This window comes from Aspergillus ruber, assembly GCF_000600275.1.
Source record: "Aspergillus ruber CBS 135680 unplaced genomic scaffold scaffold00013, whole genome shotgun sequence".
In the NCBI taxonomy this organism is placed as follows: Eukaryota; Fungi; Ascomycota; class Eurotiomycetes; order Eurotiales; family Aspergillaceae; genus Aspergillus; species Aspergillus ruber.
Window position 1 is genome coordinate 126,430 of NW_024467309.1, and position 27,167 is coordinate 153,596.

General features: G+C 49.2%; 6 protein-coding genes and 1 non-coding gene across 7 annotated transcripts; 5 read left to right on the forward strand and 2 right to left on the reverse strand.

The window, feature by feature from the left end:
• Nucleotides 1–1,348: 1,348 nt before the first annotated feature.
• On the forward strand, nt 1,349–7,619 carry acyA (adenylate cyclase acyA; the record flags this gene model as incomplete). Its single annotated transcript, XM_040784334.1, has 3 exons — nt 1,349–2,122; nt 2,194–7,311; nt 7,374–7,619. 3 exons carry the CDS (start codon nt 1,349–1,351, stop codon nt 7,617–7,619), a joined length of 6,138 nt encoding a protein of 2,045 aa, XP_040638754.1.
• Nucleotides 7,620–8,478: 859 nt separating this feature from the next.
• EURHEDRAFT_515394 (putative sister chromatid separation protein (Src1)) lies at nt 8,479–14,840 on the forward strand (the record flags this gene model as incomplete). The annotated part of the gene is made up of 3 exons (XM_040786372.1): nt 8,479–10,061; nt 10,184–10,637; nt 14,424–14,840. 3 exons carry the CDS (start codon nt 8,479–8,481, stop codon nt 14,838–14,840), a joined length of 2,454 nt encoding a protein of 817 aa, XP_040638755.1.
• A 154-nt stretch (nt 14,841–14,994) lies between these two features.
• Nucleotides 14,995–15,578, forward strand: EURHEDRAFT_62120 (uncharacterized protein). Its single transcript, XM_040787603.1, has one exon. The coding sequence runs from the start codon at nt 15,148–15,150 to the stop codon at nt 15,457–15,459; it is 312 nt and encodes a 103-aa protein (XP_040638756.1). The 5' UTR covers nt 14,995–15,147; the 3' UTR covers nt 15,460–15,578.
• Nucleotides 15,579–16,097: 519 nt separating this feature from the next.
• Nucleotides 16,098–18,898, forward strand: EURHEDRAFT_412373 (Zn(II)2Cys6 transcription factor). Its single transcript, XM_040781890.1, has 4 exons — nt 16,098–17,222; nt 17,279–17,710; nt 17,778–18,663; nt 18,720–18,898. The coding sequence occupies exons 1-4, from the start codon at nt 16,300–16,302 to the stop codon at nt 18,762–18,764; spliced, it is 2,286 nt and encodes a 761-aa protein (XP_040638757.1). The 5' UTR covers nt 16,098–16,299; the 3' UTR covers nt 18,765–18,898.
• A 200-nt stretch (nt 18,899–19,098) lies between these two features.
• On the forward strand, nt 19,099–22,732 carry EURHEDRAFT_478800 (putative NRPS-like enzyme). The gene is made up of 3 exons (XM_040785459.1): nt 19,099–20,426; nt 20,476–21,475; nt 21,531–22,732. The coding sequence occupies exons 1-3, from the start codon at nt 19,390–19,392 to the stop codon at nt 22,638–22,640; spliced, it is 3,147 nt and encodes a 1,048-aa protein (XP_040638758.1). The 5' UTR covers nt 19,099–19,389; the 3' UTR covers nt 22,641–22,732.
• Nucleotides 22,733–22,851: 119 nt separating this feature from the next.
• Nucleotides 22,852–22,923, reverse strand: EURHEDRAFT_t83. Its single transcript has one exon. It is a non-coding gene; the product is annotated as a tRNA-Ala (tRNA).
• A 166-nt stretch (nt 22,924–23,089) lies between these two features.
• On the reverse strand, nt 23,090–26,814 carry EURHEDRAFT_478803 (putative DNA damage repair protein Mus42). The gene is made up of 2 exons (XM_040785460.1): nt 26,708–26,814; nt 23,090–26,654 (listed from the first exon to the last, which is right to left on the reverse strand). Exons 1-2 carry the CDS (start codon nt 26,760–26,762, stop codon nt 23,239–23,241), a joined length of 3,471 nt encoding a protein of 1,156 aa, XP_040638759.1. The 5' UTR covers nt 26,763–26,814; the 3' UTR covers nt 23,090–23,238.
• Between the last annotated feature and the right edge of the window lie 353 nt (nt 26,815–27,167).

Sequence of the window (27,167 nt, forward strand, 5' to 3'; positions counted from 1 at the left end):
CATCACCTTTTCTCTTCTTCTCCTTTCAGCAAGAGCATCCCTCCCTCTTCAGTTCTTCTCCCCCCGTTGTCTTCGTTTGCCTCCTTCCCCTCCATTCAGCAGGTCTCTGCCCACAATGTGCGATGACGTTTCCTGAATGTTTTGTACCTCCCCCCTCCGCCAGAGCTGAGAGAGACAAAAGAGAAAGAGATAGACAGAAACAGCTTTGTTAAAGCCCGTTTTACGGCTTGTCTCCCTCTACCCGTCGCGCCCGAACGCTAAGCCCCGTGCCTTCCAATAATATTCGTTCTTGTGCATACTACGCTACGGAGCACTTTTAGTACCATCACTACGGAGTACTACTACCACCACCGACACCACCGGTACTACTACTACTACTACTACCACCACCACCACTTACTTTCACTATTACGGCTATACCTGATATATATTCGCTACGAAGTTTGATCATCATTACACACCTTTCACGAATTCCATGATCTATCCTCATTCTTAACGTACCTTGTCTCGATAGTGTGCTGAACTCAGAAACTCGACCGGACCTCCTTTCACCTTGAACGTGGCATCCTTTCCCCTCCTCCCCTTCCATTCCTCTTCTATCAGCAATATACGTTCTTTCCGCTTAGACCTATCACAAAACTTCCTTCCAGCTTCGTTCTTTCCCCCAAAAGAGCCGATTTCGATTTCGCGATCTCCCCACCTCCAACGCGAACACGACGCAGCATCAAAGAAGCAAAATCAGATTGCCCCTCGACGTGTCGTTTGTCGGCGTCATTGATGGTGGGTTGTGATAGGTTTCCGTGATTGCTGTGACAACCGGTTGCCAGCTGATTGCGCCGTGGAGGAAACCGACAAGGGTCTTAAGCATGGCTTCACAGGGGCGCCAGCCTTTCGAGAGTAGAAATGGCTCTACAGGTTCAGATACCGGTAGTTGGGCTTCTAGGGACACCGTTAGAGATAACCAGAACAACTATCGCTCAAATACGGATCCTACCACGTCGAACGGTCGCAACGCGCCTTCGTTTCCTGGAAATGCGAAAATGGATAAGTACGGACCTTACCTTTTTTTTTTTTTTTTTTTTTTTTTTTTTTTTTGTGCCCGGCTCTCTTGCTCTGCTTGTATTCTTGATGCTTGGAGCATCGCATGAACTACATCTGCGTTAAAAGCAGCGTTTGGTGCCATGGAAATGCAGCTCGATTCTCTCACCCTTCCCTCCTGTCAGGTGTAAAGATATCGCTACAGTCTTTGCGCGTCGACATAGAGCTTTATTCCCTGGCTTGTCTAGCATTACGGTTGCTTGCCTCTGCTTTCTTTGATACGTAACAAGCTACAATTGGCTTGCACCAAATGGTACTGGACCTTTCTGGGCAAGTGCTAACTGATGCCAGTTCTAATGCACAAGGTCGCCCACCCAACCTCGGCGTTCCGCCTGAGTTTTATACATCCATGTTCTCCTTGGGATCTTCGGATAACCCCGCAGAGCAACGGAAACCGCCTACGTTTGGGAGTCATAGAAAAGCATTGGCCGTGTTAGGATCGGACGACCCTGGCCCTCCTCCGTCTTCCAGCTCCGGTTCACGACCGCCCTCTTTGAATCCCAATAATCAGACAGACTACTTTAGTCAGGAGCCGGTCTCTCCATGGTCTTCGTCCCCAAAAATGGGGCCCACCGATGGCCCTGGGACATTCTACAACGATCTCTCCGAACAGGAGGCGTCACCCTCCTCTACCACTTTTCGGACAGGTCAAGGCCGGCCCTACGGGAGTGATTCGTTCGAGCTGGATTACGGTAGGGATCACCGGAGACCTTCTGCAGCTAGTGCTACCACGATCAGTAGCCAGGGCTCCAAGTCGAGCGGCAGTAAATTTCGAAAAAAACTACAGGGCTTCTTTGGTGATGAATATCTTGGGTCGCGTGATCAAAAACCGGAATCGGACGAAACCAGTCTCTATAGCAAAAATACCAGACTCGGGCCCCTTGACCAAGCAAGAGCACGTGAGCGAGCAAACTCGGATGGATCACGACACATCTCTGACACCAATAATCCGTCGCGCCCATTGACACCCCTCCCAGCTCTTCCTTCCAGTGATATAACTCCCTGGGATTACCAGAATCTGGGCGTAAGTGCTTGGCAATCGATCTTTTCCCCCTCTATTATTTGCACTTTTGTCTAACCGGGTGTATTTGTCAGGATGTTCCACAGTATGGAGATGCACCTGTACGTGACACTCCTATCATTGCAGATCGTAATCGTCGCGGAGCGCAAAGGGATCCAGCTCGGAGACCTTTCCCTACGCATCGCCACACCCGCAGCAAGGAAGAGAAGCCCACATCAGCTGGCGAACTTTCAGGATATCCGGCTCGCCCGGCAACTGGACAGGATGATTCTTCTATTGGGCTTCGCCCCTTTGCAGAAGGTGGCATGTCCCCTGCTATGAACTCAACGACTACCCTCGGCGGTCGTCCTGCCAGCCCGACGCCTAGCGTTCAAAGCACCCATTCACGTGAGCAAGGTCAGAATTCTCCCGGTGCACCTTCTGGTACCAAGCGGTCCCTGTTGGGTAAAATTCGGTTTCCCAAAGGGCATGGTCCTCTCAAACATCTTCCGGGTTCCTCCAAGGCGGTCCAAGATCAGTCGAAATCGTCGAAATCGGCGCGCCGTGACCAATCCCCCGTTAGACGTGGGAGACAAGGAAGTCTTGAGGATGCTAAAGGTTCCAAGCTTCGTAACCGTCGCAATGAGCCAGGGAATGCGGACGAACCAGGTGTATGGCCTCTCGATACGGATCTCGATCATATGGAGGGAATTGTAGCGACTCGAGGAGGTCAAAGTCGAGGATTTGATGAGACGGCTGCGCAGCCGGATGATAAGAAAGGGCCGATGCCCCCAGGAAATTGGGATGCCCCTGAGAGTTGGCAGGTGAAAAAGCACAACGAGGATCTCTCTGCGCGACTGCCAAAGATAGCCAACGAAGCAGCGCGCACCGCTTCCGATGGAAGCGGCAGGCCGTATTTCCTTCGCGTTTTTCGGATTGACTTAACTTTTGCCACCCTGTCAGCCGGTCTGGATTCAACTGTCGCGGATATCCTTCTAATGTTGGGCCGCAAATCATTTCTTCAAGATCACCTGAACAATTATGAGATCGTGATGCGGAAACACGATCTCTCCAGGCAGTTGGATCATACTGAACGGCCAATTCGCATGCAAAAGCGGATGCTGGAGCAGGTGGGCTACATGGAGAAAGACCGTATCGAGGATATCGGACGTGAAGATCACAGCTATATCTGTCGCTTTATATTCCTTCCCACCAAATTGAGCGGCTATAGTAGTCTCGAAGGTGATCCGGGATTTAACAAGATGCAGAAATTCAGCCATGTCGATCTGCAGGGCCGCAGTCTTGTCACCATTCCCATTACTCTATACAAAAAGGCCTCTGAAATCATCACGTTGAATCTTTCGAGAAACCTTTCTCTAGATGTCCCCAAGGACTTTATTCAAAGTTGTGTCAACCTACGAGAGGTAAAATTTATGGGAAATGAGGCGTTGCGTCTTCCAACAAGTTTCAGTTTGGCGAGTCGACTGACTTACTTGGACGTGTCGAACAACTGCCTAGAGGAACTGAGCCATGCTAATCTTGACCGGTTACACGGTCTTGTTAGCATCAAATTGTCCAATAACAAGTTGACAGAGTTGCCTAGCTACTTTGGGAACTTCCCATCCTTGCGCAGTCTGAACATATCCTCCAACAGCTTCCAGGAGTTTCCCAGTTTCCTCTGCAATCTGAAGAGCCTGGTCAATCTCGACATTAGTTTCAATAATATCGCCAGTATTCCCAACATTGGCAAACTGCGTGCGCTGGAACGACTTTGGATGACAAACAACATGCTCAGTGGGCCTCTCGACGAGACATTCAAGGATCTGGAGAATCTAAGAGAGATCGATGCGCGCTTCAATGCAATTAACAACATTGACAATCTTTCGCTTCTTCCGCGCCTCGAGCAGCTGTTTGCCGGTCACAATGCGATTTCAAGATTCAGAGGATCGTTTCCCAAACTGCGTTCTTTGTTCTTGGACCATTGCCCGATGACCCAATTTGATATTGATGCGCCTATGCCGACACTCACGACGCTCAACATAGCATCCGCCAAGCTTGTTCAATTCCGGGATTCATTATTTGACAATGTGCCAAGTCTGACAAAACTGGTTCTGGATAAAAACCACTTTGTCTCCATGCCATCAAATATCGGCAAGCTCCGTCGGTTAGAGCATTTTAGCATGATCAAGAACCCGCTTGCTGCGCTGCCGGTAACTATAGGCTGCCTTACGGAACTCAAATATCTCAACCTCAGAGAATGCAATCTCAGCAGGCTGCCCAGGGAGCTCTGGCATTGTGCCAAACTGGAAACTCTCAATGTATCGTCGAATGTGCTAGAAACTTTCCCGAAGCATGGTAGCTCTCCACCACAGCTTCCTGGTGAACCTGCTGGTACGCCTGGGACCACGACGGAAACCCGGAACTATGAAGAACTGGGAACGGTTGAAGAGAATGAAGAACGCAGACCCAGTCAGACATCTGGTGCCGCGAGCTCAGGAGGCTCACCTGCCAGTGGTTATCGGAAGCCATCTGTGGCATCATCGTCAGGCCAAGGGGCAAGAAAAGTGTCGACTGCCCGGTCCGCTGCCGATGGTAGTGCTTTTTCGCGGAAAGATTCTAATTTCTCACAACATGTAGCGACCACATTTGCCGGGTCTCTCAGGCATCTATATCTGGCGGATAACCGATTGGAGGATGATATTTTCCGCGAATTGTCGCTGATTCCCGAATTGCGCGTGGTCAATATCTCCTATAATGAATTGACCGAATTGCCCCAGGGGTTGCTCAAACGTTGGCCGTTGATCACAGAACTGTACCTTTCGGGCAATGAATTGACCTCGCTCCCGTCGGATGATCTGGAGGAAGGGAGTAACTTGAAGATACTCCACATCAATGCAAATCGATTTCAGGTACTCCCCGCCGAACTCTGCAAAGTCAGCAAGCTCGCGAGTCTTGATGTCGGCAGCAATGCCTTGAAGTATAATGTGTCCAACTGGCCCTATGACTGGAATTGGAACTGGAATCGGAACCTCAGGTATCTCAATTTCTCCGGCAACAAGCGACTTGAGATCAAGCCAAATATCGCTTCATTGGGACCCCCGGCTGCCAATGCCACCGATTTAACCGATTTCAATTCGCTTACCCATCTTCGCGTCTTAGGTCTGATGGATGTTACCCTCACCACACCCACCATCCCAGAGGAGAATGAAGATCGTCGTGTAAGAACCTCGGCGTCATTGGCCGGCTCGCTTGCCTATGGTATGGCCGACACACTGGGTAAAACTGAACATCTTTCCATCATTGATATGATGGTCCCGCGTCTTAAACCGGATAATGTGGAAACGTTGGTTGGCATGTTTGACGGCCAAATCCAATCAACTGGCGGCTCCAAGATTGCCAAATTTCTTCATGAAAACTTCACATCAACATTTTCTTCCCAACTGAGAAAGATGAGGACTGAGGAGAAAGAAACCCCACTAGATGCTTTGAGGCGCACATTTTTGGCGTTGAACAAGGATATGGCTATCGCAGCTTATAAGTCTCTAGACGACCATGCCATTCGACAATACCGCCGGGGTACGCCTACGACCAAGCTCCTCAACCAAGACGACATTCAAGCTGGTGGCGTGGCAACCGTCATGTATTTGAACAACATGGACTTGTATATTGCAAACGTTGGAGATGCCCAGGCGATTCTTGTCAAGTCAGATGGCTCCATGAGATATTTGACGCGCACACATGATCCCGCCGAAGCGCAGGAAAGGGCGAGGATTCGTGCTGCCGGAGGATTTGTCTCTCGCAATGGCCGGCTTAATGACACGCTTCCAGTGTCAAGAGCGTTTGGTTATTTCCAGCTGATGCCTGCGGTAATTGCGGCTCCATACACCCAGCATGTCACTTTGACAGAACAGGATGAGATGATTATATTAGCCTCGAAGGAATTGTGGGATTATGTCACTCCCGATGTAGTCGTCGATGTTACCAGGGCGGAGCGAAGTGACTTGATGGTCGCTGCTCAAAAGATCCGGGACCTAGCTGTCTCCTTTGGGGCTAGCAACAAACTGATGGTGATGATCCTCGGAGTTAGCGATCTGAAGAAACGGGAGCGATACAAATTCAGAGGCTTCTCTATGGGGCCATCCTCTTTCCCCGAAGAGCAAATCATCCCAAGCACAAAGCGGACCAAGAAACCACGCGATATGCCAGGTGATTCTAGGCTTGCCCGTTTTGACTACGTGGACGCCCCTACCGGTGAACTGGCCATTATATTCACGGATATCAAGAAGTCCACCGGTCTCTGGGAGACTTGTCCGGATGCTATGCGCTCGGCGATTCAAATCCATAACGACATCCTGCGAAGACAGCTCGGGATCATCGGTGGCTATGAGGTCAAAACCGAAGGTGACGCCTTCATGGTGGCCTTTGCCACCACAACTGCCGCTTTGCTCTGGTGTTTCAATTGTCAAAATCAACTACTAGAGGCAGAATGGCCCACCGAAATTATGGAACAACCTCAATGCCAAGTGCAGTATGACACGGAGAACAATATCATCTTCCGTGGGTTATCTGTCCGAATGGGTATTCACTGGGGAGAGCCCGTCTCCGAGAAGGATCCTGTCACGAATCGCATGGACTATTTCGGTCCTATGGTGAACCGTGCATCCCGTATCTCGGCCGTGGCTGATGGAGGCCAAATCTTTGTATCATCGGACTTCATGGGCGATATCCAGCGTAATCTGGAGGTATTTGCAGACAGTGAGCGGGCTGCTTCGACCGGCTCCGAGGAGAACTATGCCATGGATAACCTTGGGTATAGTATCCGTCGCGAGTTGCAACAGCTCAATAGCCAGGGATTTGTGATCAAAGACCAGGGTGAACAGAAACTGAAAGGCCTAGAAAATCCGGAGCCACTCTATCTGATCTATCCCCATGCACTCTCTGGACGACTGACCTCGTTGGAAGAGCAAGCAGCCAAAGAAAGGGCCCCGACCACCATCAGCAAGCATTCGCAGCTGGAGATCCAGACCGATCTTATTTGGCGACTCTGGGAAATCACCCTCCGATTGGAACGATTGTGTGGTGCTTTGGAAAGTCAAGACACGCGGCTCAAGGAGCCAAACTCGGCGCTATACAATGTAGTAAAAAACCATGGAGGCGAGCTTGCTGACTCGGCCGTTGTTGGCTTGATTGAGCACCAGGTGATCCGTATCGAGGTAAGTTACGATCTCTGTTCGACAGTTCTCTCTTGAGGCCCTACGTTTCTAACATTCCCCAGGTCGCGATCAACACACTTGCGATGCGACATATGATGCAGCCCTTCAAGCCTGGCGACCGGCTGGAAGACCATGCTACGCCAATTAGTGAAGTGATGCAGCAATTGCAAACGCAACTTGCAGAATATCGGGCCCTCAAAGAGCAACTAGCTATCGGTGCTGCTGGTATGGCCGGTAGAGACGAAGACTCCAGCAACGAGGATGGCTCAAGTTCCGGCTCATCATCGTACTTTCAACTTGCTCCATGATCGAAGGTGAATCTACCGTGGAATCCCATCTTCACTATCTTTCCCGATGTACATCTCCATCTTCTTGAACTGTTGTTCTTCTCGCTTACTTTCTTTCATTGTCTTCTTTTGACTATTTATTTTTTTTTTTTTCCCCTCGTTTCTTGGTTACTCCAGTTGTGTGGCGTCTCGAGGGATTGTGGAGCGTTTTCAGGAGTGTTTTCAGGAGCATGGATAGGAGCTTTGACGGGTTTTGATTGTTTTATATTTGACCTGCATGATTTGTATTTAGTTTGCCTCCGTCCAGGATGCGCTCATGTTCTTCTAGCATCTTGAGGATCTTGCATAAATGGGAGTTATTTACTGCGGACAGAGCATCCCAGTACTTGTGGCTGTGTAGTATGCTGTGGAGTCTGTATGTGGCACATTATGTCACGTGATTACACATAATGCTGAGATTTGTTTGTGATTCTGGCGTCTTTCAGGTCGCCTCCTTTTTGTCTTCCCCTCCTTCCATCTATCTACGTTAATCCACAAAATTTGAAGTATCTCTCGGTTTAAATAGAAAAGAGCCTGGCCTGCTTCTTCCAAATGAGGAAAATCGCAGAGCCGCAACGTTCCGGTTCGTTCTTCCTCCACAGGCCCCGCTTATGCCGTTGCCCTGGATACCAGCTCAACGTGTTCTTGCGTCCAGAATAGACAGGTTTATTGTCGAAACAACCTTTTTTTAACCCTCTGGCGATACCATTTCGAAATCGGATCCGCGACGTTCTGGATATCATAAAGCGGCAAGCTTGCGTCTCGAGAGCGCTTCTGCAGTGATTGCATCACTTTTTTTCCCCTCTTTCTGTTTCGTTGGTGGATATCGACATAACCCACCATGGCAGACTCTATGGATTACCTCTCCCCAGATTTCGACCTCAATACCTTAACTGTTCCCCGTCTTCGAGCGATTCTCGTCAATCACGATGTCTCCTATCCGGCCTCAGCGAAGAAGTCGCAGCTTATTCGCATCCTGGAGGACGAGGTCCTGCCCCAGGCAAAGAAACTAATTCGAGATCGCGAACGGGTGAAGAGGACGAGTGATGGAATAACGGATATGGGAAGCCGAGCGTCATCCGTCGCTAGTTCGTTCGATGGTTATCAGGATTATCACGAGGGTGCGGATAGGGATTCCATGCCTCCCCCACCTACGCCTTCGAGTGTGTCGACGACCGGTGCGCGACGGGCCCGGTCGACGCGCGGTACAAGAGCGTCTACGGCAGATGTGGATGAGCATAATATTCCAGCTACACCAGCGACTGCTTCGAGGCGGTCTGTAGCACGATCCCAGAGTAGAACTTCTCACCGCACGGACAGAAACGATGAGGGTGTTGCAACACCGGTCGCCAGGAAGGATATGGCCACTCCCCGACAGTCTACTGTTAAAAAGCTACGGAGAAGTGAAATGACCCCCTCGACCGAACCAGAACTCCCTATGCCCCGTCAGCCATCTATAAAGCCCGAGCCAGTCGATCATGGCATCTTCACATATGATAACCCATTCCAGAGTGGAAGCTCTCCTGCTACTTGGGAGCAGCAGAAACTACGGAGTGCGAGTCGAAAGAGTAAGTCTCGAGTGTCGGAAAGTCCTTCCAAGGATGGTCTACGTGCACGTAAATCAGAGACGCCCATCAAACAGGAAGACGAGTCTTTTGCTTCTACTAGGTCACCATTCAAGGTCTCGGCTCCTCGTTTGGAACCATACCAGGAAGAACCTGAAGAGGAGGGTTACAATGATGAGAGCGACTTTGATGCGGGCGAAGAGTTTACACCTGAGGAGCAACTGGCGTTAGAGTATGAGCAAGCAGGTCGAATGTACGCAGCTCCTACGCAACCCAGTCGTCGGAAACGCAAACAGAGCAAGGCAAGCAAGGCTGCCCCATGGGTGGTTATCTTATCCCTTCTAAGTGGCTTTGCTGGTTGGTGGCGTAAGGAGAAGGTCGAGATCGGTTTCTGCGGAATCGGCAAACCTACATGGTCGTTGGCAGAAACCAAAGTACCCGAATGGGCCAATGTTCTCGAGCCACAGTGTGAGCCGTGCCCGCCGCATGCTTTCTGTTACCCTAACTTTGAGGCCCGCTGTGAGCATGATTTCATTCTCACATCTCATCCCTTATCTCTGGGCGGCCTTATCCCTCTTCCCCCAACATGCGAGCCCGACAGCGAGAAAGCTCGCCGGGTGAAAGCCGTTGCGGATAAGGCAGTAGAAGAACTTCGTGATCGAAGGGCCAAGTGGGAATGTGGTGAATTGGCGGCAGATGGGAGGGAAGCAAAATCTCCGGAAATTAACGAGCACGATCTGAAGCGGGAAATTGGAAACAGGCGACGCAAGGGCATGAGTGACACTGAATTCGACGACCTGTGGCTGGGAGCTCTGGGCGAAGTAATTGGAAAAGAGGAGGTCGTGGCCAAAACTCAACAGTAAGTCTTCGCTTTCCTTCTCCATTCACCCTCCAGGGCCTATATTTGGTCAGAATCGCAATTTTCTTCTCTTCTCTCAGTTCTGACATAAAGAACTAACAGAGGTGACAACGCAATGACAGACCCTCCGGTGCTCTCACCCTCTCCTCTACAGCCTTCACACGTCTCCCCCTCACATGTGCCTTCCGCCGTCACCTCCGACTCTCTCTCCTCGCTTATCGACTCCCTCTTTCAATTCTAATTCTCTGCGTCGGTGCCTTTATTTACATACGTTCTCGGATACTTGCTCGCCGCTCGGATATGGCTCGGGTGCCTGAACTTGTTGGCACAACCTTGGATCGATTGGCGACGCAGGCAGCTTTGCATGCTCGCGGCGCAGCTCGTGAACCGTATATCCCTATTGGCCAACTACGAGACGACGTGTTGCGATCAGAACTGCAAGGACGCAGGCGGGAGGACCTCTGGCGGCGCGTCCGCAATGTTGTGGAGGGAAACGCCAATATCCGGGCTGCAGTTCGAGAGGGTCGTGGCGGCGATGTTGCACGTGTGTGGGAATGGATTGGAGGGATCAGCAGCGTCTCAGGCCGTCGAGAGAGCAATAAGCAGTTCCTTGTGTCACCGGACAGTGGCAATATCAATAATGAAGGGCAAAATGATCAACATCAGACAGAAAAACAGGCTTCTGGTGGTGGAGCATCGCGAACTTGGAACGAGGGAAGACCTATTTACTAGGTGGATTTTTTTTTTGCCGCTGGCGTTATGTTGGGGTTTGGGCTAATTAGTTGCCTATTTCTTTTTCTTGTATCTATTTAGCAGAGATTATGATTCATTGGAATTAGGACAGGTAGTAAATACAACTACAAAGTATTATGTGCCTTCTTTTGAAGCGTTCTTTGACCCATTATTCCAGAAATTTACCATTCCACCCCACCCATAACGAACACGAAGCTGATATGCTATGCCATATAACAACACTTACTCCGTAATGCGACTGGTTATCGTCCGTATCCCCAACAAAGCAGGGAACATAATGCAATATTACGCACGGAGTAATAGTCTCGTTTACTCATCTGTATTCTGTACTCGGTCTGATCGATCATCTGTGGGTTTGGCTTGGACATGACAGGATCCCCAGCGCCACGTACGAGTATATGCATAGCACTGTGTACTCCGTAGTAGTAGTAGTACATATCCTGCGAGGGAAGACTCGTGCATGGGAACTGAGTTCCCTGGATCCCCTATGGCTCGAAGTGTTGGAACATGCTGTTCCGTACTTTGTACCATGCAGTAGTAGAACGGACTATGGAGTACGTGTGCGTTAGATTAGTAGGCAGAAAGCCCCGTGTTGCTCTGACTGGGGGAGCATGATATTACAAGTGATCCATGGGACTCATGTCCGTGGCGTCTAATTGGCTGGAGTGGGTTACCGGTGGTAGGCGGTTGTTACTTTGTAGGTCATAATACATACAAAAGCACATATAGTAATAAGTATCGTGGTTTTTTTGTTCTATGAATCATTAGCTGTCCTGGTTGGACTTGACATTGGTCATAGAATTGGATTCGCAGTCATTGGCTATCTCCACAATGGACAATATCCATCAACCATTGCTGTCTGGCTACGGAGTGTCTGCAAAATAGAAGACTGGCCTGGGGTGGCTCTCGCAAATGAAAACCAGTGTGATTCAGCGATGATCAATCAGTAAAAGGGACGGGGGCAACTCCTCCAGAGCCCTATCAGAAAACGGTGTGGGAACGGGAGCGCTGAAGCGAAGATAACCCAGGAATTTGCCACAGTGGATAATGCATATTAGTGCAAGTGTTGTACCAATGTCCGCGACACAAACGCACCCGGTCCACGGTCAAAAAGATAGCCGCTAGCAAATACGAAGTCATAATCATAAAACAGCCTACGCGCAATTGACGCGCTGTATGTTTCTGTGTGTTTTTCTGTGCATGGGTTAGTTCTTGGTTTTCATAAACTAAGCGAACAGAGGGATCATCGGGGATGCATCTGCATGTACTAGTAATAGTAGGACATAGTACGAAGTACCCGTAGTAGCAGTGCCAGTTGATGTATCGATGCCACTCTCACGGCTTGAGCTGCGATCCTTTGGCCGGTTCCACTACATGCTAAATATTGGTACGGCCGAGTGATGTGTTGAAGTCAATTCCTGTGGTGGAACATGTCTCTGTACGGGGTCACCTGTCCAGGTTATAGAGAGCAAGCCTGTCCATTCATGCTCATACATATTAGTATGTACGCAGTTGTATGGATGGCACATCAATGTGATCGTTGCCACCGAGCCCTTATCTGTCCGAACTGACTCTGTTCAGATCTAACAGGTCAAATTGATAGAAGGTAGTCAATATATAGAGTACAGAGTATGGAGTAGAACATAAGGGATTGTGTAGAGATGACGGGCTAGTCCTGGTTGAATATGCATCACGTGCTATCACTTGACCTACTGTTTTCGGAATGGAGAAGTTTTTCCCTCCGAATTCAGTCTCGAATTCTCACATATCAAGCTCATCCAACTGCTCAACAAGAGAAGAGCGTTGTAAAGAGAAAGTTCAAGAAGTAATACTAACAATTAACCGAATGATCCACACAGCATGACCCTTCGTTTTCCTTTGGCAGTCCAACGTGCCGATATACTACAGGCACATACCACTTGAGCACGTCCCTCTCAACTCGTTCCAGTCCAGAAATTAGGCCGATCCTGTCCCTCGCCGTCTTTAGCCTATCAGAGTTGCAGGAACCATTTCCCGAGGCTAAACTCGTTTAGGAATGCTTCAGAAATGCCAGACCGCATTAGTTCCATCCTTTTTCTCGCCACACGGAGCTACACGGACCCAATGGTGGTTGGACTATGGACCGGGTTGCATCAAATAATAACCATGGATCCACGCTCGGGAATCTGTGGGTTAGAATCTGTCGTGCCCAAGAATCACCACGTTTGCATTCCGTACAGGCACAGCAAGCCACTGCTCATGCGCCCCCCCTCTTCCCAAATAAAGCTTCGATACAAAATGAGATACCGGAGAGAATCTCCGAACATGGTCGCCGAGCAAGAAAATCTTCGTTTGAGTTTAGATAACTTACCGGGTGATGTGTATCATCTTTTACGGAAGTGCGTACTCACAGGAGCAAATGATCTATGCTAGTGTCCCCGAGCATACTGTTCTCGGTGGCGGTACATAAGCATTATTAATAACACATTCTGTACTAGTACTATGAAGTACTGTATCCTTCGTCTGGTACGGTACAGTGGCCAACGGGGAAGATCTCGTCGCCCCAAAGGGGGAGGCGGCTGTGTATTCTGCACGGTTTATTACTCCGTAATCTGTCGCCCAATGAGTGTCCGCTTTACGGAGAGCTGCTGCACTCGTCTCTAAATTTCTACGGCTTCCCTGCTTTGCGTACTCCGGGCCTACTACCACTAGTTCCAGAGCGTACCTAGAGTACAAGTACTCTGTCGAAAGAATTAGCTTGCCTGGTTCCTGGGGATTGAGGACAGATCTAATTATGTATTTCCTTGGTCAGCCCGTGTGAGAGACACCTTCCGGAGCCAAGTGGTCAATTTTTCTCTTCTGCACCAAACCCGCCGCCTAAACCCACATTCCATCTTGGAGCCCCTCTGAGCTGCGAAACTACTTATTACTACTTTTTTTTGTCTTTGTATTGTGCGTCTATATGAAATGAGGGGGGAATAAGGAAAAGATAACAGACAAGGAGAAAGAGAAAAAGGTACGCTGACTCTCGTGCGCGGCAGACTTGCGCGCACACCAAGTACACGCCCCTGTGTGCAGCTGAATTTCACACCTATAGAAATTCGAGAGGGCAAAAACACAAAATACGCAAAACTGCTAGGGTCTTTTTCATTTTCCTGCCAGGAGCATGTTTCTAGGGTTTGCTCGCAAATTCATGACCGCGGTCTTGACAACAAGCACATCTCGAGCTCTGTCTATCTCCTCCATTTGATACTCTCTATTTCTCTCTCTCTCTATTTTTTCTTTCTTATTGCTCCTGATTTGTTTTATTACATTCTCTCTCTGGTACACTTCCCGTTTGTCCCTCGGACTATGGCCCATCAAGGTTTCTCCAGGCCTCTCCGCCCACTTGCTCCCAGGACCACATCAGGTCTTGTTCCGACAAATCTTGATCCTAGTCCCAATGAGGAACACAAGGTGAAAAGGGCATCAATGGCCTGTGCTGAATGCAAACGCCGTCGGACAAAGGTACTACGTTTATCGTCATAGTCTGTCTAGTTTCTCACCCTTCCCCTCCGCCCTCTCCGTTGCCCGTGCTGCTCGTCGAACCGAGCCTAAATTTGGAATCCTATTCTCACACATATATTCCAGTGCAGCTATGATACCACAGGCAGCCCCTGCACCGAATGCACGCTACAAGGATGTCAATGTTTCGTCGACGAGTCCGCCGACAAACGCCGTAAGGTGGCCGCCAAGCGCGCCGAGGAGGAGAATAAACGCCTTTTGGAACGCGTGAAGCATCTTGAAGGATCAAGGGATTATGAGCGCCAATTCAAGGAGCTGTTGATCGAGGCATTTCGAGAGGGAGACGATGATTCTGCGGCTGCAATCATTCATAACATCAGGGCACGGGTACCCGAAAACCACATTTTAGAAGTCCTCAATCAGGTCTTGGACAAGGCTGAAAATCAGGCTTCTAACCTCGAGAACGGAGTCGACGATGCGCAAGATGGAATGATGGTGGACGGTGTGCCTCCATTTTATCCGCCTAATTATGCGACTCGATGAGACATGAGAGGATGGGATGCATTCATTGACCGGAGACGATAGAGTACACCTGATGGCCGTATGCGGGAAACACGAAAAAGCCTTATCAACGCCCATTGCCATGACCATCTTTTGATGATAGCCTATGCCACTTCTGCCCGTCCTCAGACTCCCCCGTCTGGCGGAAGTTGAAATAGCCGGGAGTATGAGCTACGAGTGAACGAAACGGTTATTTCATTGTCTAGGACATAAAAAGGATATTGTGGGGCAGCTGGGGGGAAGGGGGTTTTTCATTGGAAATGCGGCAAGCTATCCAGGGAAAGTTTCAATGACTGGGGTTTTCCACAATTGTGTATTTGCCTGTGTCTTTGTGATTGATTCCTATCCTTTCATCTCATCCTTTCGTTTTCTTTTCTTGTCTTTTCTCGTTTATTTGCATATCTCTGGTGGCAGTTTACTCACGGAAAACTTCAAAAACAGCTCATTGACGCTTGCGAAAGAACAGCGGGCCGACAAAGGGATACTTCTACTTTTCCTACTTCCCTATCCTGGAGCTTTTAGCTCCCATATTGCGCCCCAGTCTAGCTTCGGATTATCCGCCCCTGCAAGTCAATTCTCATTTCCAAGGAAAGACTCATAGAACACAGATATACCTCCTGATGATCACGATCCCACGGATTTCACGCTTCTGTTTTCATTCTCGAATCGAGCTGATTCTATTCTATGCTTTTCCTCCTGAATAAATCTGCCTCGTTCACACTGGGACCTGAGTAACAAGGGACACCCTAGCTACGTACAATTTGACCCATTGACTTTTTGTTGTTGAGCTCCGGCTTTGGGAATAAGGACGCGCGCATGGTACTTGCTTCACCATGTGATGGGATCGGCTTTGGCAATGCGGATTGTCGATGCAAGAATGGCACCAAGATTCTCGGGATCATTTGCACTGTCTCGGACCATCATACCGGCGCGATTCAATGTAGAAAAGGTCGCTTGTTGGCGAAGTCCTTGTAGGGTAGAGGACCAGGTCACGAGACTCGCGTGATTGTCTCTTTCAGCAACGTCTACCTTCCACTCCGTATCACTCTGGATAATATTCTTTATCAAATCAGCTTTGTATTCCTAGTATCAAGACATTTCCATTCATGATGGTAACCCTTCTGCCTTTTCTCTCCGGGCCCTACTTCCCCGTCGAGATGTGGAGATTCCCCAACCCCGCACACTACTGCGTACACTGACAGGGCCGTACCGACGATATCATTCTGGACAAATCCGTGAGTTATTCGGAAACTTCTCCCCTACTATTTTTTCTCGCTTTTGCTATCTTCGTTTCGAATTTACGCATGTTCTTGTGGAACAACGTTTCCATGTACAAGCCGTGGCATCTCAGAACCGGAAAAGCACACAGCTGCTAACCTCTCATGCTTACAGTGCCAAGTAACTGCCATCGAACTAGTCACCTTATCTCCTGTCGATTTCAATGGCTGCTGTTACAATCACTAGGGGAGATGCACAGTTCTCGCCCGGAAACGACGACAATGTCGAACCATTCCAGAACAACACTGTTCCTGCTGGGCGAAAGAGAAAGACTTCTGACTCATCCGCCGGAAACAATAACAAGAGCCATGCGCAACGGCAGAAGATCACTAGAGCATGTGATTACTGCAAGGGAAAGAAGACCCGTTGCACAGGGACGCTTCCATGTTTAAGATGTTCTAGGCTGTCGCTGCGCTGCGAGTACAATGCTGCTTATTCGAGGGGGCTACCCCCGGAGCCTCTACCATTTGCAAATAGCGGAGGTGGAAATAGCAGCCCCTCGTCCAATCATATCGGTTATGATCTTAGCCCTCCGTCTCAAGGATCTGCTAGGAGCCGTCTCGCATGTACTGCTTCCTCGCGCTCGCAGCCTTGTAGAGACAGCTTGGAGCCTGAGTCCCGGGATTCTCCAGAGCCGGTGGCTACAGACCTCGAGGGCAACTATCTTGGTCCTTCGTCGGGCATTTCTTTTCTCAATCGAGTATGGCAGCGCTTACACCACGATGAATCATCTGCGATCACGGACGAACTACAGAATGAGTGCTCGTCGAGGAATACATCTGTGTTCATGTTCGGGGACAGGCCATACTCAAATTTTCAGGAATCCGGCTTTACGCTTCCACCTTTTGACAAGGCCCGGGAGCTAGTTGATATTTATTTTGATTACGCCATTGTAACCTATCGTTTCTTGCACAGGAGGGGCGTCGACGAGTGGCTGAATCAGGTGTATGAGAATGATTTCTCCATTGCTAACCCACCGACTGGCAATATGGTTGCGAGAACCGCCATCATACTCATGATTTTCTCGGTGGCTACTCTGTACGAGGAACAACATCCTGGGATTCAGAAAGACCATGGGAATGAAAGGTAACTACTTGTCCTTTGTCTGTTACATCATGGCTTACAATACTAAGTCGCCGCAGTGAGCTATGGTATACGGCCTCGAAATACATGTCTTCTATAGAATCTGGTCCTCCGCGATTAGAGACGATCCAAGCACGTTTAGGCCAATGTCTTTACTTGCTTTCATCCTCTCGAGCAAATGAATGTTGGTATGCATTTGGTACGGCCTTGCAGCTCGTGACAGCACTAGGGCTGCATAGAAAGTTTTCTGTAAAGTCCAAGAATGGAAATACCTACTTTGAACAGGAACTTCGAAAGCGCATCTTTTGGAGCGCATACACTCTGGACAAGTACCTCAGCGTTATGTTTGGACGGCCTAGGCTGCTCCATGATGAAGATATTGACCAGGAGCTTCCTGAAGAAATGAATGACGAGGACATGCTACAAGAAAACCCGGAAAAGAGGACTGGCTCAGCAGATTGTATGATGATTGCGTCTGTTCTTCATTATAAGTGAGATTCCCTCCCTTCTTTTTTCTTTCTCTTGTCGCCTGGGTACTAACGTATGCTCATTTGTTAGAATTGGTCGTATTCTCGGAGAAATCTCAAGGCAACTTGGTTCGATCAATCCCCATTCTCGAGATTCGCCAATTGACAGAGTCGTCCGTCTTACGACAGAGCTGGAGAAGTGGAAAGAAGATATGCCGCCATTGTTCAGTAGCGTTCGCCCGACGAGCCTTATCCCGCCACTTTGTCGGCAGAGCCAAGTCCTACAGCTGGCATATTCCCATGCGATGATTCATGTTACCCGGTCATTCCTCTTGAATGATTTCACGGACCTCAGCCGCAGGCCTCAAATACCTCATCCGACAGTGGCGAATATCTTGCAAAAATGCATTGGTGCTGCTGAGAATGTCATTACTCTCGTGGACAGTCTCGCGAAACAGGGCGTCATGATACAGTCGTTCTGGTTCACACATTATGTATGTTTCTGCGCCATTATCGTGGTATACATATACATCATTCAACAGCATCAATCCCAATCCTCTTCTTCATCATCATTTTCGCCACAAGGTACAGAATATAGCACTCGCTTGCACGATCTGTTCAACCTCGCAGAAGCCTGTCAACAGCATCTAGCAGAGGCCACTCGCAAAAACTGCCCGAGTCGTCGCTACAGCATCATCTTGGAGGAGTTAAGACGTGAGGTACATAGACAAATTGGGTCTCCACTACCGTCGAGCCCACCGATAAACCTAAATCAGGAAGATCCCCTAGACCAAGATCAATTCCTTTTCACCAATGTTGACCAGTCAGTCTCGCTAGATTCCAGTGTTTTGGACTATGCTCCACCACAGAATTTTCTGGCGCCAGGCTTTTCTGGCGCTTCGTTTGATCCTATGGTTGAAATTGGCCTTCTGGGGAGCCTGGAAGGGCCGAATTGGTGGGCTCAGCTGGATTCTTGGGTGAGTGTAGTTTATCATTTGAGTTGAATATATCGATTTGACTTACTTCTTTGCAGGCTTTTTCAAATCCGTCTAATGATCCATCCATGTTTATGTTTTGATGTACAGTCAATGGCGTACGATATTTAGCACTTATTTTGGTAGCGCAACAAGATTATATCCCAAATGGCCTTTTTTTGGTTGTATCATATGTCCCACTTACATTTTGGATTCCGGCAATTGTCTGCATGTTGGCATAGTTAGTGTTCAATGAATATCGACCATATCTGGGCGCATGTCATAAGCAATCTAGTTCAGTCTTGAAAGGCAGTATCATAATTCTTCCTGTTTCCGAGTGATATCCGATGCATTCATTAGGGTCATGCAACCGGCGCATAAGATCACCTTCCGAATCAAATGGACTGGGAGTACTTGCAGTATCGGATATACCCACAAGGCTGATGCTCCGAGTATCCATTGGATTTCATAGTGATTTTTCGGATATCCGTTCGGTCCAAAGGGTTGGAGTTTGGCTTGTCGGAATAAAATCCGGTCTTGCGAGCTTTTCCGCGATGGTCTACTAATGCAGCATCGTTTGATTTGATAACATTCCTGGAGTTCGCGGGGTGCAGATCCTCTTTGGGGGACAGTTTAAATGTTGTGTTGCTCTTTCTTCTCATCTAGAGATGTGCTCCATATTCTCTGAGAATCAGCCTTCTCCCAATTGATGCACGGTTCCTTTTCACCATGTTAGAATCTCCGGTTCCTCCTTCGGAAACTAAGGCCCCATTGGCCTCTCCCCCGGTTTCGACATTGGAGGCCAAAACGAACTCCGTCCAGGTGCCGGAGAGAGAAGCATTGACAGTAGATGAGCTCGTACGACACAGAGCATCGCTCGGCTCCTCGCAACCCGTGGTATCGTATCCACGCACAGGTACCGACTATGTCGACTATCCTTTATGCCAGCTCGATATCTATGCTCTCCGGGTTGCCAAAGAATTTGGATCTCGTATCCCACCGAGAACTTCTTCATCGGAAACGCCAGCAGTGATTGCTCTACTGGGACCGTCCGATCTCAATTACCTGGTCACCCTTCTTGCGCTTACGAAACTCGGTCACTCCATTCTGTTTCTCTCGACGCGCATATCCCTGGAAGCATACGCCTCATTATTAGAGAAAACACAGTCCAGGCACATCTTTATCCATGAATCGTTTCAGGACACAGCAGCCGAACTCAAAGAACGACTCCCAGATTTGCAAGTCAGCAAGATTCCGACTCAGACGTCCTATGATTCTCCCATTTCCGAAGATGTCGACACAAACCTCACACCACATTTGGATCTAGATAAAGAGTCCAAATATATCTCGTTTATCATCCACTCTAGTGGCTCGACAGGCCTCCCCAAACCAATCTTCCAGACCCAGGGTGCTGCGATAAGAAATTATGCAGGGAACATGAACATGTCCGGATTCATCACGCTTCCGCTGTACCACAACCACGGCATCAGTTGTCTTTTCCGGACGGTGCATTCGTGCAAGACGCTCCATTTGTACAATGCTGAGTTGCCGCTCACGAAACAGTTCCTGCTCGACATCATGCAGACCCATGAGTTTGAGATCTTCTACGGAGTGCCGTATGCTCTCAAGTTGCTTGCTGAGTCGGATAAGGGTATCGCGGTTCTCGCCAAGCTCAAGGCTGTTATGTTTGGTGGCTCTGCTTGTCCCGACTCGTTGGGTAATCGACTTGTGGAGAACGGTGTTAATCTTATCAGTCACTACGGAACGTATGTATTTGAAAGCTTACTTATAGTAACCCTTGCTAACGACATACAGGACTGAAACTGGTCAATTGATGACCTCTTTCCGGCCCCGGGAAGACAAGGAATGGGATTACCTACGCCCCTCAGAAGTCGTAGAGAAGTATCTTCAATTCGAAGAGCGCAGCTCCGGCATCTTTGAGCTCATTTGCCTCGATGGCTGGCCGTCAAAGGTGATGTCCAACAGACCAGACGGCTCCTACGCCACGAAAGACCTCTTCCTGAAGCACCCGACGATCGAAGCATACAAGTACTACGCACGACTAGACGACACCATTGTCCTCGTTAACGGTGAGAAAGTGAATCCTTTGGACATGGAAGGTATTGTACGACAGAATGATATGGTTTCTGAGGCTGTCGTTTTTGGGTCGGGTAGGGCTAGTATTGGGCTGGCTGTTGTTCGTGCGCCTGGCACGGAATCCTTGTCTAATGAGGATATCATTGAACGTATTTGGCCTGCTGTCGAGAATGCACATGATGCCATGCCCGCGTATGGCCAGCTTTCCAAGACCATGGTCAGGGTCCTTCCAGCAGACACTGAGTACCCTCGTACGGATAAGGGGACTGTGATCCGACAAGCCTTTTACAGGACCTTCAGCCAGTTAATCGACGAAGCGTACGAAACAGAAGACGCCATGACAGGGATATTGACACTATCGGAGCCAGATTTGAAAAAATTCATCAGAGAGCAACTACAGTCAATCCTACCATCAAAGGCCCAGGCTGCTTTGACCGATGACGCTGACTTTTTTGGTCTCGGGATGGATTCCTTGCAAGCTACGCAGCTGCGGTCTGTTCTTGTCAAGACGCTTAATACAAATGGCCGGCAGCTGGGGCTTAATGTCGCTTTCGAGCATCCGACGGTCAATGGCTTGACGCGTTATCTCGACTCCCTTGTTTCTGGGGCGACAGACAGCAGTGTGCCGGTTGAGGAGCAGATGAGGGCATTTATTTCGAAGTACAGCCAGTTTGAACAGCATAAGCCTACTCCTAACGGTCTTAGCGGTGAATATGTCGTAAGTACATCTCGTTGGACGTTATGTCTGCATTAGTGAGTACTAATAACTGCAGGTTGTTACAGGGGCTACCGGATCACTGGGCAGTCATGTAGCCGCAAGACTATCTGTTTTACCGCACGTTCAGAAGGTCTATTGCCTCGTACGTGCAGGTTCCGTGATCGAAGCATACGACCGTCTGCTCAAATCAATGCAAACTCGAAGAGTTTACGATACACTTCCTGACGCCGCTCGAAACAAGCTAGTCGCATTTCCATCGGATCTATCTCAAACCACTCTAGGACTAAGCCCTGAGACATACAACACCTTGGCCTCGGAAATCACAGACGTCATCCACTGCGCTTGGTCCGTCAACTTCAACTACCAACTTGCCAGCTTTGGAAAAGACAGTATCGGCGGCCTCAAGCACCTAATCGACCTCTCCCTCAAAGCCCAACGACCAGCACCAGCAACATTCAACTTCTGCTCCTCTGTCAGTGCCGTCGTGAACACCGAAGGAAGCGATATCCCCGAAGCCCTCCCCGAGAAACTCACCTACGCACAAGGCATGGGCTATGCGCAGTCAAAACTAGTAGGCGAACACCTCTGCGCCGCCGCCAAACAGCACACAGGCATTCGAGCTCGCGTCCTCCGAATTGGACAGGTCATCGGAGACACAAAATATGGAATCTGGAACGCAACAGAAGCGATACCCCTGATGCTCCAATCGGCCACGACAATCGGTGCACTCCCCAAACTCGACGAGTCACATCTCTGGCTTCCTGTGGATACTGTCGCAAATACTGTCATCGACATTACACTCTCATCCTCATCCGATAACACAGAGTCATCAGGCATCTTCAACATCGTCAACAACACACCCTTCCACTGGACGCACGATCTCCTTCCCCATCTCCACGCCGCAGGTCTCGAATTCGAAGAACTCGACCAACGCGAATGGCTCCGTCGTCTGCGCGAGTCATCTGTAGACCCTGTTCAAAACCCGCCGATTAAGCTGATCGATTTCTTCGGAGCCAAGTATAATACTGACCAGCCAAGGCGGACGTTCAATTGGCGCACGGAGGAGGCGAGACGGGTTTCGGGTGCATTGGCGGATGCTGGACCGTTGAGTCGGGGGCTTGTCGAGAAGATGGTGGATTATTTTCGGGGGGAGTGTTGGAATTAGAAGGTTTCGATCTACCTTGCCTGCATGGTACTCATTCGTTTATGTGTCCACGCTGTCCTAGTTCTTCATCAATAATATTTCTATTCATAATGGTTGCGTCCTCCATGGCCTATGCGTTGTATAAGAGTAAAAAAAGAAATAATAATAAATGGAAAATGTAGGGTTCTAGTCGTTGACTCCGAGGAGTGCAAAAGAATAAAATGCAAAAAAATGGACTCGCGGGGAATCGAACCCCGGACCACCCCCATGCTAAGGGGGTATTATACCACTAAACCACAAGCCCATTTGATGAAATACTCGACTCTGCTATGCCTTCTGAAGGGCTGTTCATTTCGTGCTCGTGATGTTGTAAATCTTGGGTTTATCTAATTGTATATGTATTTGTTGGTAATGTTTCTAAGCGATTTCAAGCGATATCTGTTACTTGTTTACTACTACGTATTTGGTTTGCTGTCAATATCCTTGCGAATACATGTCTCAACTAACGACAGGCACCGAACACATTGAGCGGCACATATATATATGTGTATACATACGATGGCATTGAACACAGAAACTAACACCAACCACCAGAATAGACAATGGCCCGCAAATACAACTAATCAAATTCAACAGGCAGCAGCCCCCTCTCATCAATAGCACCATTCAAATCTACACGCAAGGACCGAAGAGCATCATCCCACGTCACGTAATCACAAGGGCTATCAGGCGCGTCAAGTTGCTTATTTTCCGGCGCCTCTTCGTTCCCACGCCCATCATCCACCAGCCACGCCAACCAGTTAATTACCGACACGGCCTTGTCTACATCTTTCTCGTCGATGACAACGCGCTGCAGATATCGAGAGAGCGACGTCACGTCCTCAGCAAACGGACCATCATCTACGAAAGCGGCGTGCCATGCACCGACCGCATCGCGTAGATCTGATATATTGTAGAGTTTTTGGGATGTGAATGTTGGTCTTTCCGGGAGCGGGGGCAGACGCAGGCGTTTTTGTGCAGACTGTTGACTAGGAGGCTTGGGTTGGACTACTCGTCGAGGGGCTGAGACGGTTACGTTCGCGTTCGAGGGGTGTCGGTGTTGCTGTAGACGAGTATTCCGTTTGTGATCTTCAAGGACTTCGCGGCGGATGTCTTCCGGTAACGCGGCGAGGAAGTCTTCTGATATCTCCGGGTGTTCTGCTGGAAGTGTAAGCTGTTTTGAGGGTTGTTCACTGTTGTTGCTCGCGGTAGGGGGCCGTGCTCGGACGAAGCTTTGTGTAAGGGTCATGTTGCCGGATGTCTTTGTCGGAGGGCGACCGCGGCGTTTTTTACTTGGTATCGGGGGCTTCATGATTCTCGAAGGACTGGAAGATAGAGGGCGTGCTGCGAGTGCTGAAGATGTCGAAGGCTGGGGCGTGCTGTCCCTAGTGGATTGGCCGTAGTAACCCAGCACCTCTGCACGTACATCTTCCGGTAATGCTGCCAGAGTTTCGGGATCCAACTGAGATTGAGGGGGAAGTTCTGTTGCGAGCGCCTGCGCTTGGCGGGGGGGAGGACAGGGAGATGTGGACCGCGAGTCTCGTACAGATTTAGCCTGCGCTTTCAGTCTTGACCGGATATCACTTGGAAGTTCTGCGACCACTTCGGGATCAGGTTGAGATGGCAGGATGAACTGAGTACCTGAGATGTTCAACGGCCTGTGGCCGCTGTCGGATGCTGGGTTGTGGGTCACTGATGTAACTATTTCTGTTTCTCCTTTACGAGGGCTCTCCAAGTTATCTGGGTCGATATTGCGCTCTATGCGCTTCCGGGCTGGGGATGCCTTGAAGTTAAGCTGCTGCTGGCTGCTTTCAGGTTTCTCTGCTTCGCCAGATTTGAGTGGTTCCAGTTTGGTCATTTGTACCCCCAAGCCCCTTAAATCTCCTGGCGATATGTTGAAACTTCGGAGCATAGAGACTGCTTCTTTTCCGATGACTTCATTTTTATTGGTGGGAATCCCGAGGATAATGCTCTTGTTTAAGACGTCGCATTTTCCGTGTCCCAGATGTTTCACTGGCTCTAATGGTGCATCCGCAGCTCGTCGCATGATCTTCAAGGTCAATTGCTTGCCTTTGACAAGGTTCTCAACTAGTCTCTGGTGCAATTCGGCACATAAGGATTGCACGAAATCTTCAGCCTGAGCTTGGCTCACAAATCGAATACCCCAGTTGACTTCAGCTGAGACAGACTTTCTGAGGACTTCGTTCCCAACTTCTGTCCGGTCGATACCACGGGCGTAATCATACAGCTTTGCGCCTGTCTTTGGCCCCAGACTGGAGAGCAGCTTTTCCTTAGGGATATCCCTGATGTCCTTGACGAATTTGACCCCAAGATATTCCATCTTCGTCCCAAGACTGTATCCTACCCCTGGTAAATCCTGGACAGCGAGGTTGCCAATAAAATCAAGTACAGCTTCTGGCTTTAACTGGAATTGTCCAGCAGGCTTAGCTTTTCGCAGCGCAACCTTTGCTAATAAGATATTACCACCAATCCCGACAGAAACCGCACATCCAACGGTGGCTTTGACCGAGTCCCGTAGACCTTGGGCAATTTCATCCGCCTGAAGTTGTTCACGATAGACAGATCCTTCGGATATACCCCTGCCATCCGTGCCCCCGGCTTCCAGGCACGAGGAAGTTATGTCCACCAAGGCTTCGTCAATACTGACACTCTGGACAACACCATCAAGAGCCAAGACAGTGCTGTAAAATTTGCGACTTGAATCTTCGTACGCGGGGAAATCGTAAGGTAGCACTTGAAGTTCAGGACATGCTTGTAGTGCAGCTTTCATCCACATCCCGTTTTTGACGCCATAAGACCGTGCTGCATAGTTGCAACTGGCAACCTCAGAACCAGTCCCCATACCATGGGCGATTGCAACTGGTTTCCCATTCAGCTCGGGATGTTTAAGTGTTGATACTGCTGCAAAAAAGCAGTCAAAATCAACGTGGAGGATGTACCGTCTTGCTCCCGGAGTACGCTTATTTTGGCCCGCTTGGGATATTGTTTTCTCTTTTGCTGCTGCTTGTAGTTGCGCTTTTAGCTCGGCCTTCCATGTCGAAAGATGATGTAAACGGGATTCTCTGTAATATTGCTGGAGGAATTCCGGATTGACAACGCTTGAGCTCCTCGTACGGGGATCATTCAAGAGCTGTGCGTTGTATTCTTCAGATGTCAGATCTGGCTTTGGAGTAGGCTCCTTGGGAGATGACGAAGATGTTCGCTTGGCTTTGCTCGGTAGTGTCCGAGAGAAGCCCTGTGTTTCAGATTGTTCCGAGAGGTTGACGCTTGGTCTGGAATCTGGTGGCTCGTCGCCTTGTACATCATCTGATGGCTGCTTTTGAAGTTCATCAAGAGTACTAAAACTCGGAAATTCGCCATAATCAGACTGAGTTGTTGTGTTTAAAATCTCGTCGGAGTTACCGGCAATCTCCGGCAGCGCGGGCTGAGGGGTTACATCCGTTAGATGGACCGAGGATTTCAGTTGCGACGTGTACCAGCTCGAGCTAGTTTGGTCCTTGTACCCTGTTCGAGAACTATTCGTCTGGCTAAGTAGACGTCCGCTATTGAACTTGAGCACCTTCTGACTTTGACCCTCGTCCACTACACTGAAGTCTTCCCAGGGAAGCATCCGCCCTGCTTTGACACTCTCAACCACCCAAGCTGGCTTGACAATGCGATATCTGCGAAACTCCTCTCGCTTCTTCGGAGTCAGCAAGCTGGCAATGATGTGCGTCGCTACAGTCTTGGACTCAAGGTACTGAACAAAGCCGCCTCCATGGCTCACTATGAGACGATGGAGATCCTGTAAGGATGGCTGCGTGTAACCGTTAACATGTGCAACCACACCCCGGAAAATGGGGGGATTGTCCGCGGATGAAGCGCGTATCTCTGCATCTAGGTTTTGCAGTTTAATTTTCTTGCGCCTCATATAATCGGCAAAGCCACCAAAGCTGGATGCCTCATATTCCTCACCCTCATCGTCATCGAAGCTGTCTATGGCCATTGTTAGTATGCGAACCCACTGAACATAGAAGTTGGGAGCATACGTTTTTCTATCCGTTTGCGCACAGCGCTGGAGTTTGCATCCAGCTGTGAGCCCATACTGGGCTAAAAGTAGTGTCATGATCCAACCTCTTTCTCTTTCAAATCAGGCAGATGGTTTGAGGAGGAGAAAATGATCTGCGAGACGCGCCGTTAGAGTGGCGGATGAGATATCACGTGATGTCACGTGTATTTAGTAGGCGGTGTATGGCCAGAACTGTTCACCATAACAAGGAATAGCGTCGAACCGATTAAGCAAGTTCCACCGGTCCGATGATATAAACCAGTGTAGCACTAAGGAACTCTAACCATTGTATACAGCGAGAATATATCACCTTCATACGTCTAAAATATACTCCTCCATGTGGATTTCGTCTAGTAGTGAATTCTTGATTCCTCCATTTTCGGAATTCCAGTTTACACTTGGCGTGATGGCGATCTAGAGCCTTTAATAGTCTTGGCCAA

Excerpts from the sequence above, each read along its gene's own strand:
- EURHEDRAFT_62120 (XM_040787603.1), top strand. The coding sequence starts at position 15,148 with ATGACTGGGGTTTTCCACAATTGTGTATTTGCCTGTGTCTTTGTGATT.
- EURHEDRAFT_412373 (XM_040781890.1), top strand. The coding sequence starts at position 16,300 with ATGGCTGCTGTTACAATCACTAGGGGAGATGCACAGTTCTCGCCCGGA. Across the intron at positions 17,223-17,278 it reads AAAGACCATGGGAATGAAAG|TGAGCTATGGTATACGGCCT; the intron begins GTAACTACTTGT and ends AAGTCGCCGCAG. Across the intron at positions 18,664-18,719 it reads GGGCTCAGCTGGATTCTTGG|GCTTTTTCAAATCCGTCTAA; the intron begins GTGAGTGTAGTT and ends ACTTCTTTGCAG.
- EURHEDRAFT_478800 (XM_040785459.1), top strand. The coding sequence starts at position 19,390 with ATGTTAGAATCTCCGGTTCCTCCTTCGGAAACTAAGGCCCCATTGGCC. Across the intron at positions 20,427-20,475 it reads CTTATCAGTCACTACGGAAC|GACTGAAACTGGTCAATTGA; the intron begins GTATGTATTTGA and ends AACGACATACAG. Across the intron at positions 21,476-21,530 it reads GTCTTAGCGGTGAATATGTC|GTTGTTACAGGGGCTACCGG; the intron begins GTAAGTACATCT and ends TAATAACTGCAG.
- EURHEDRAFT_478803 (XM_040785460.1), bottom strand. The coding sequence starts at position 26,762 with ATGGGCTCACAGCTGGATGCAAACTCCAGCGCTGTGCGCAAACGGATA. Across the intron at positions 26,655-26,707 it reads GCGCAAACGGATAGAAAAAC|ACAGCTTCGATGACGATGAG; the intron begins GTATGCTCCCAA and ends CAATGGCCATAG.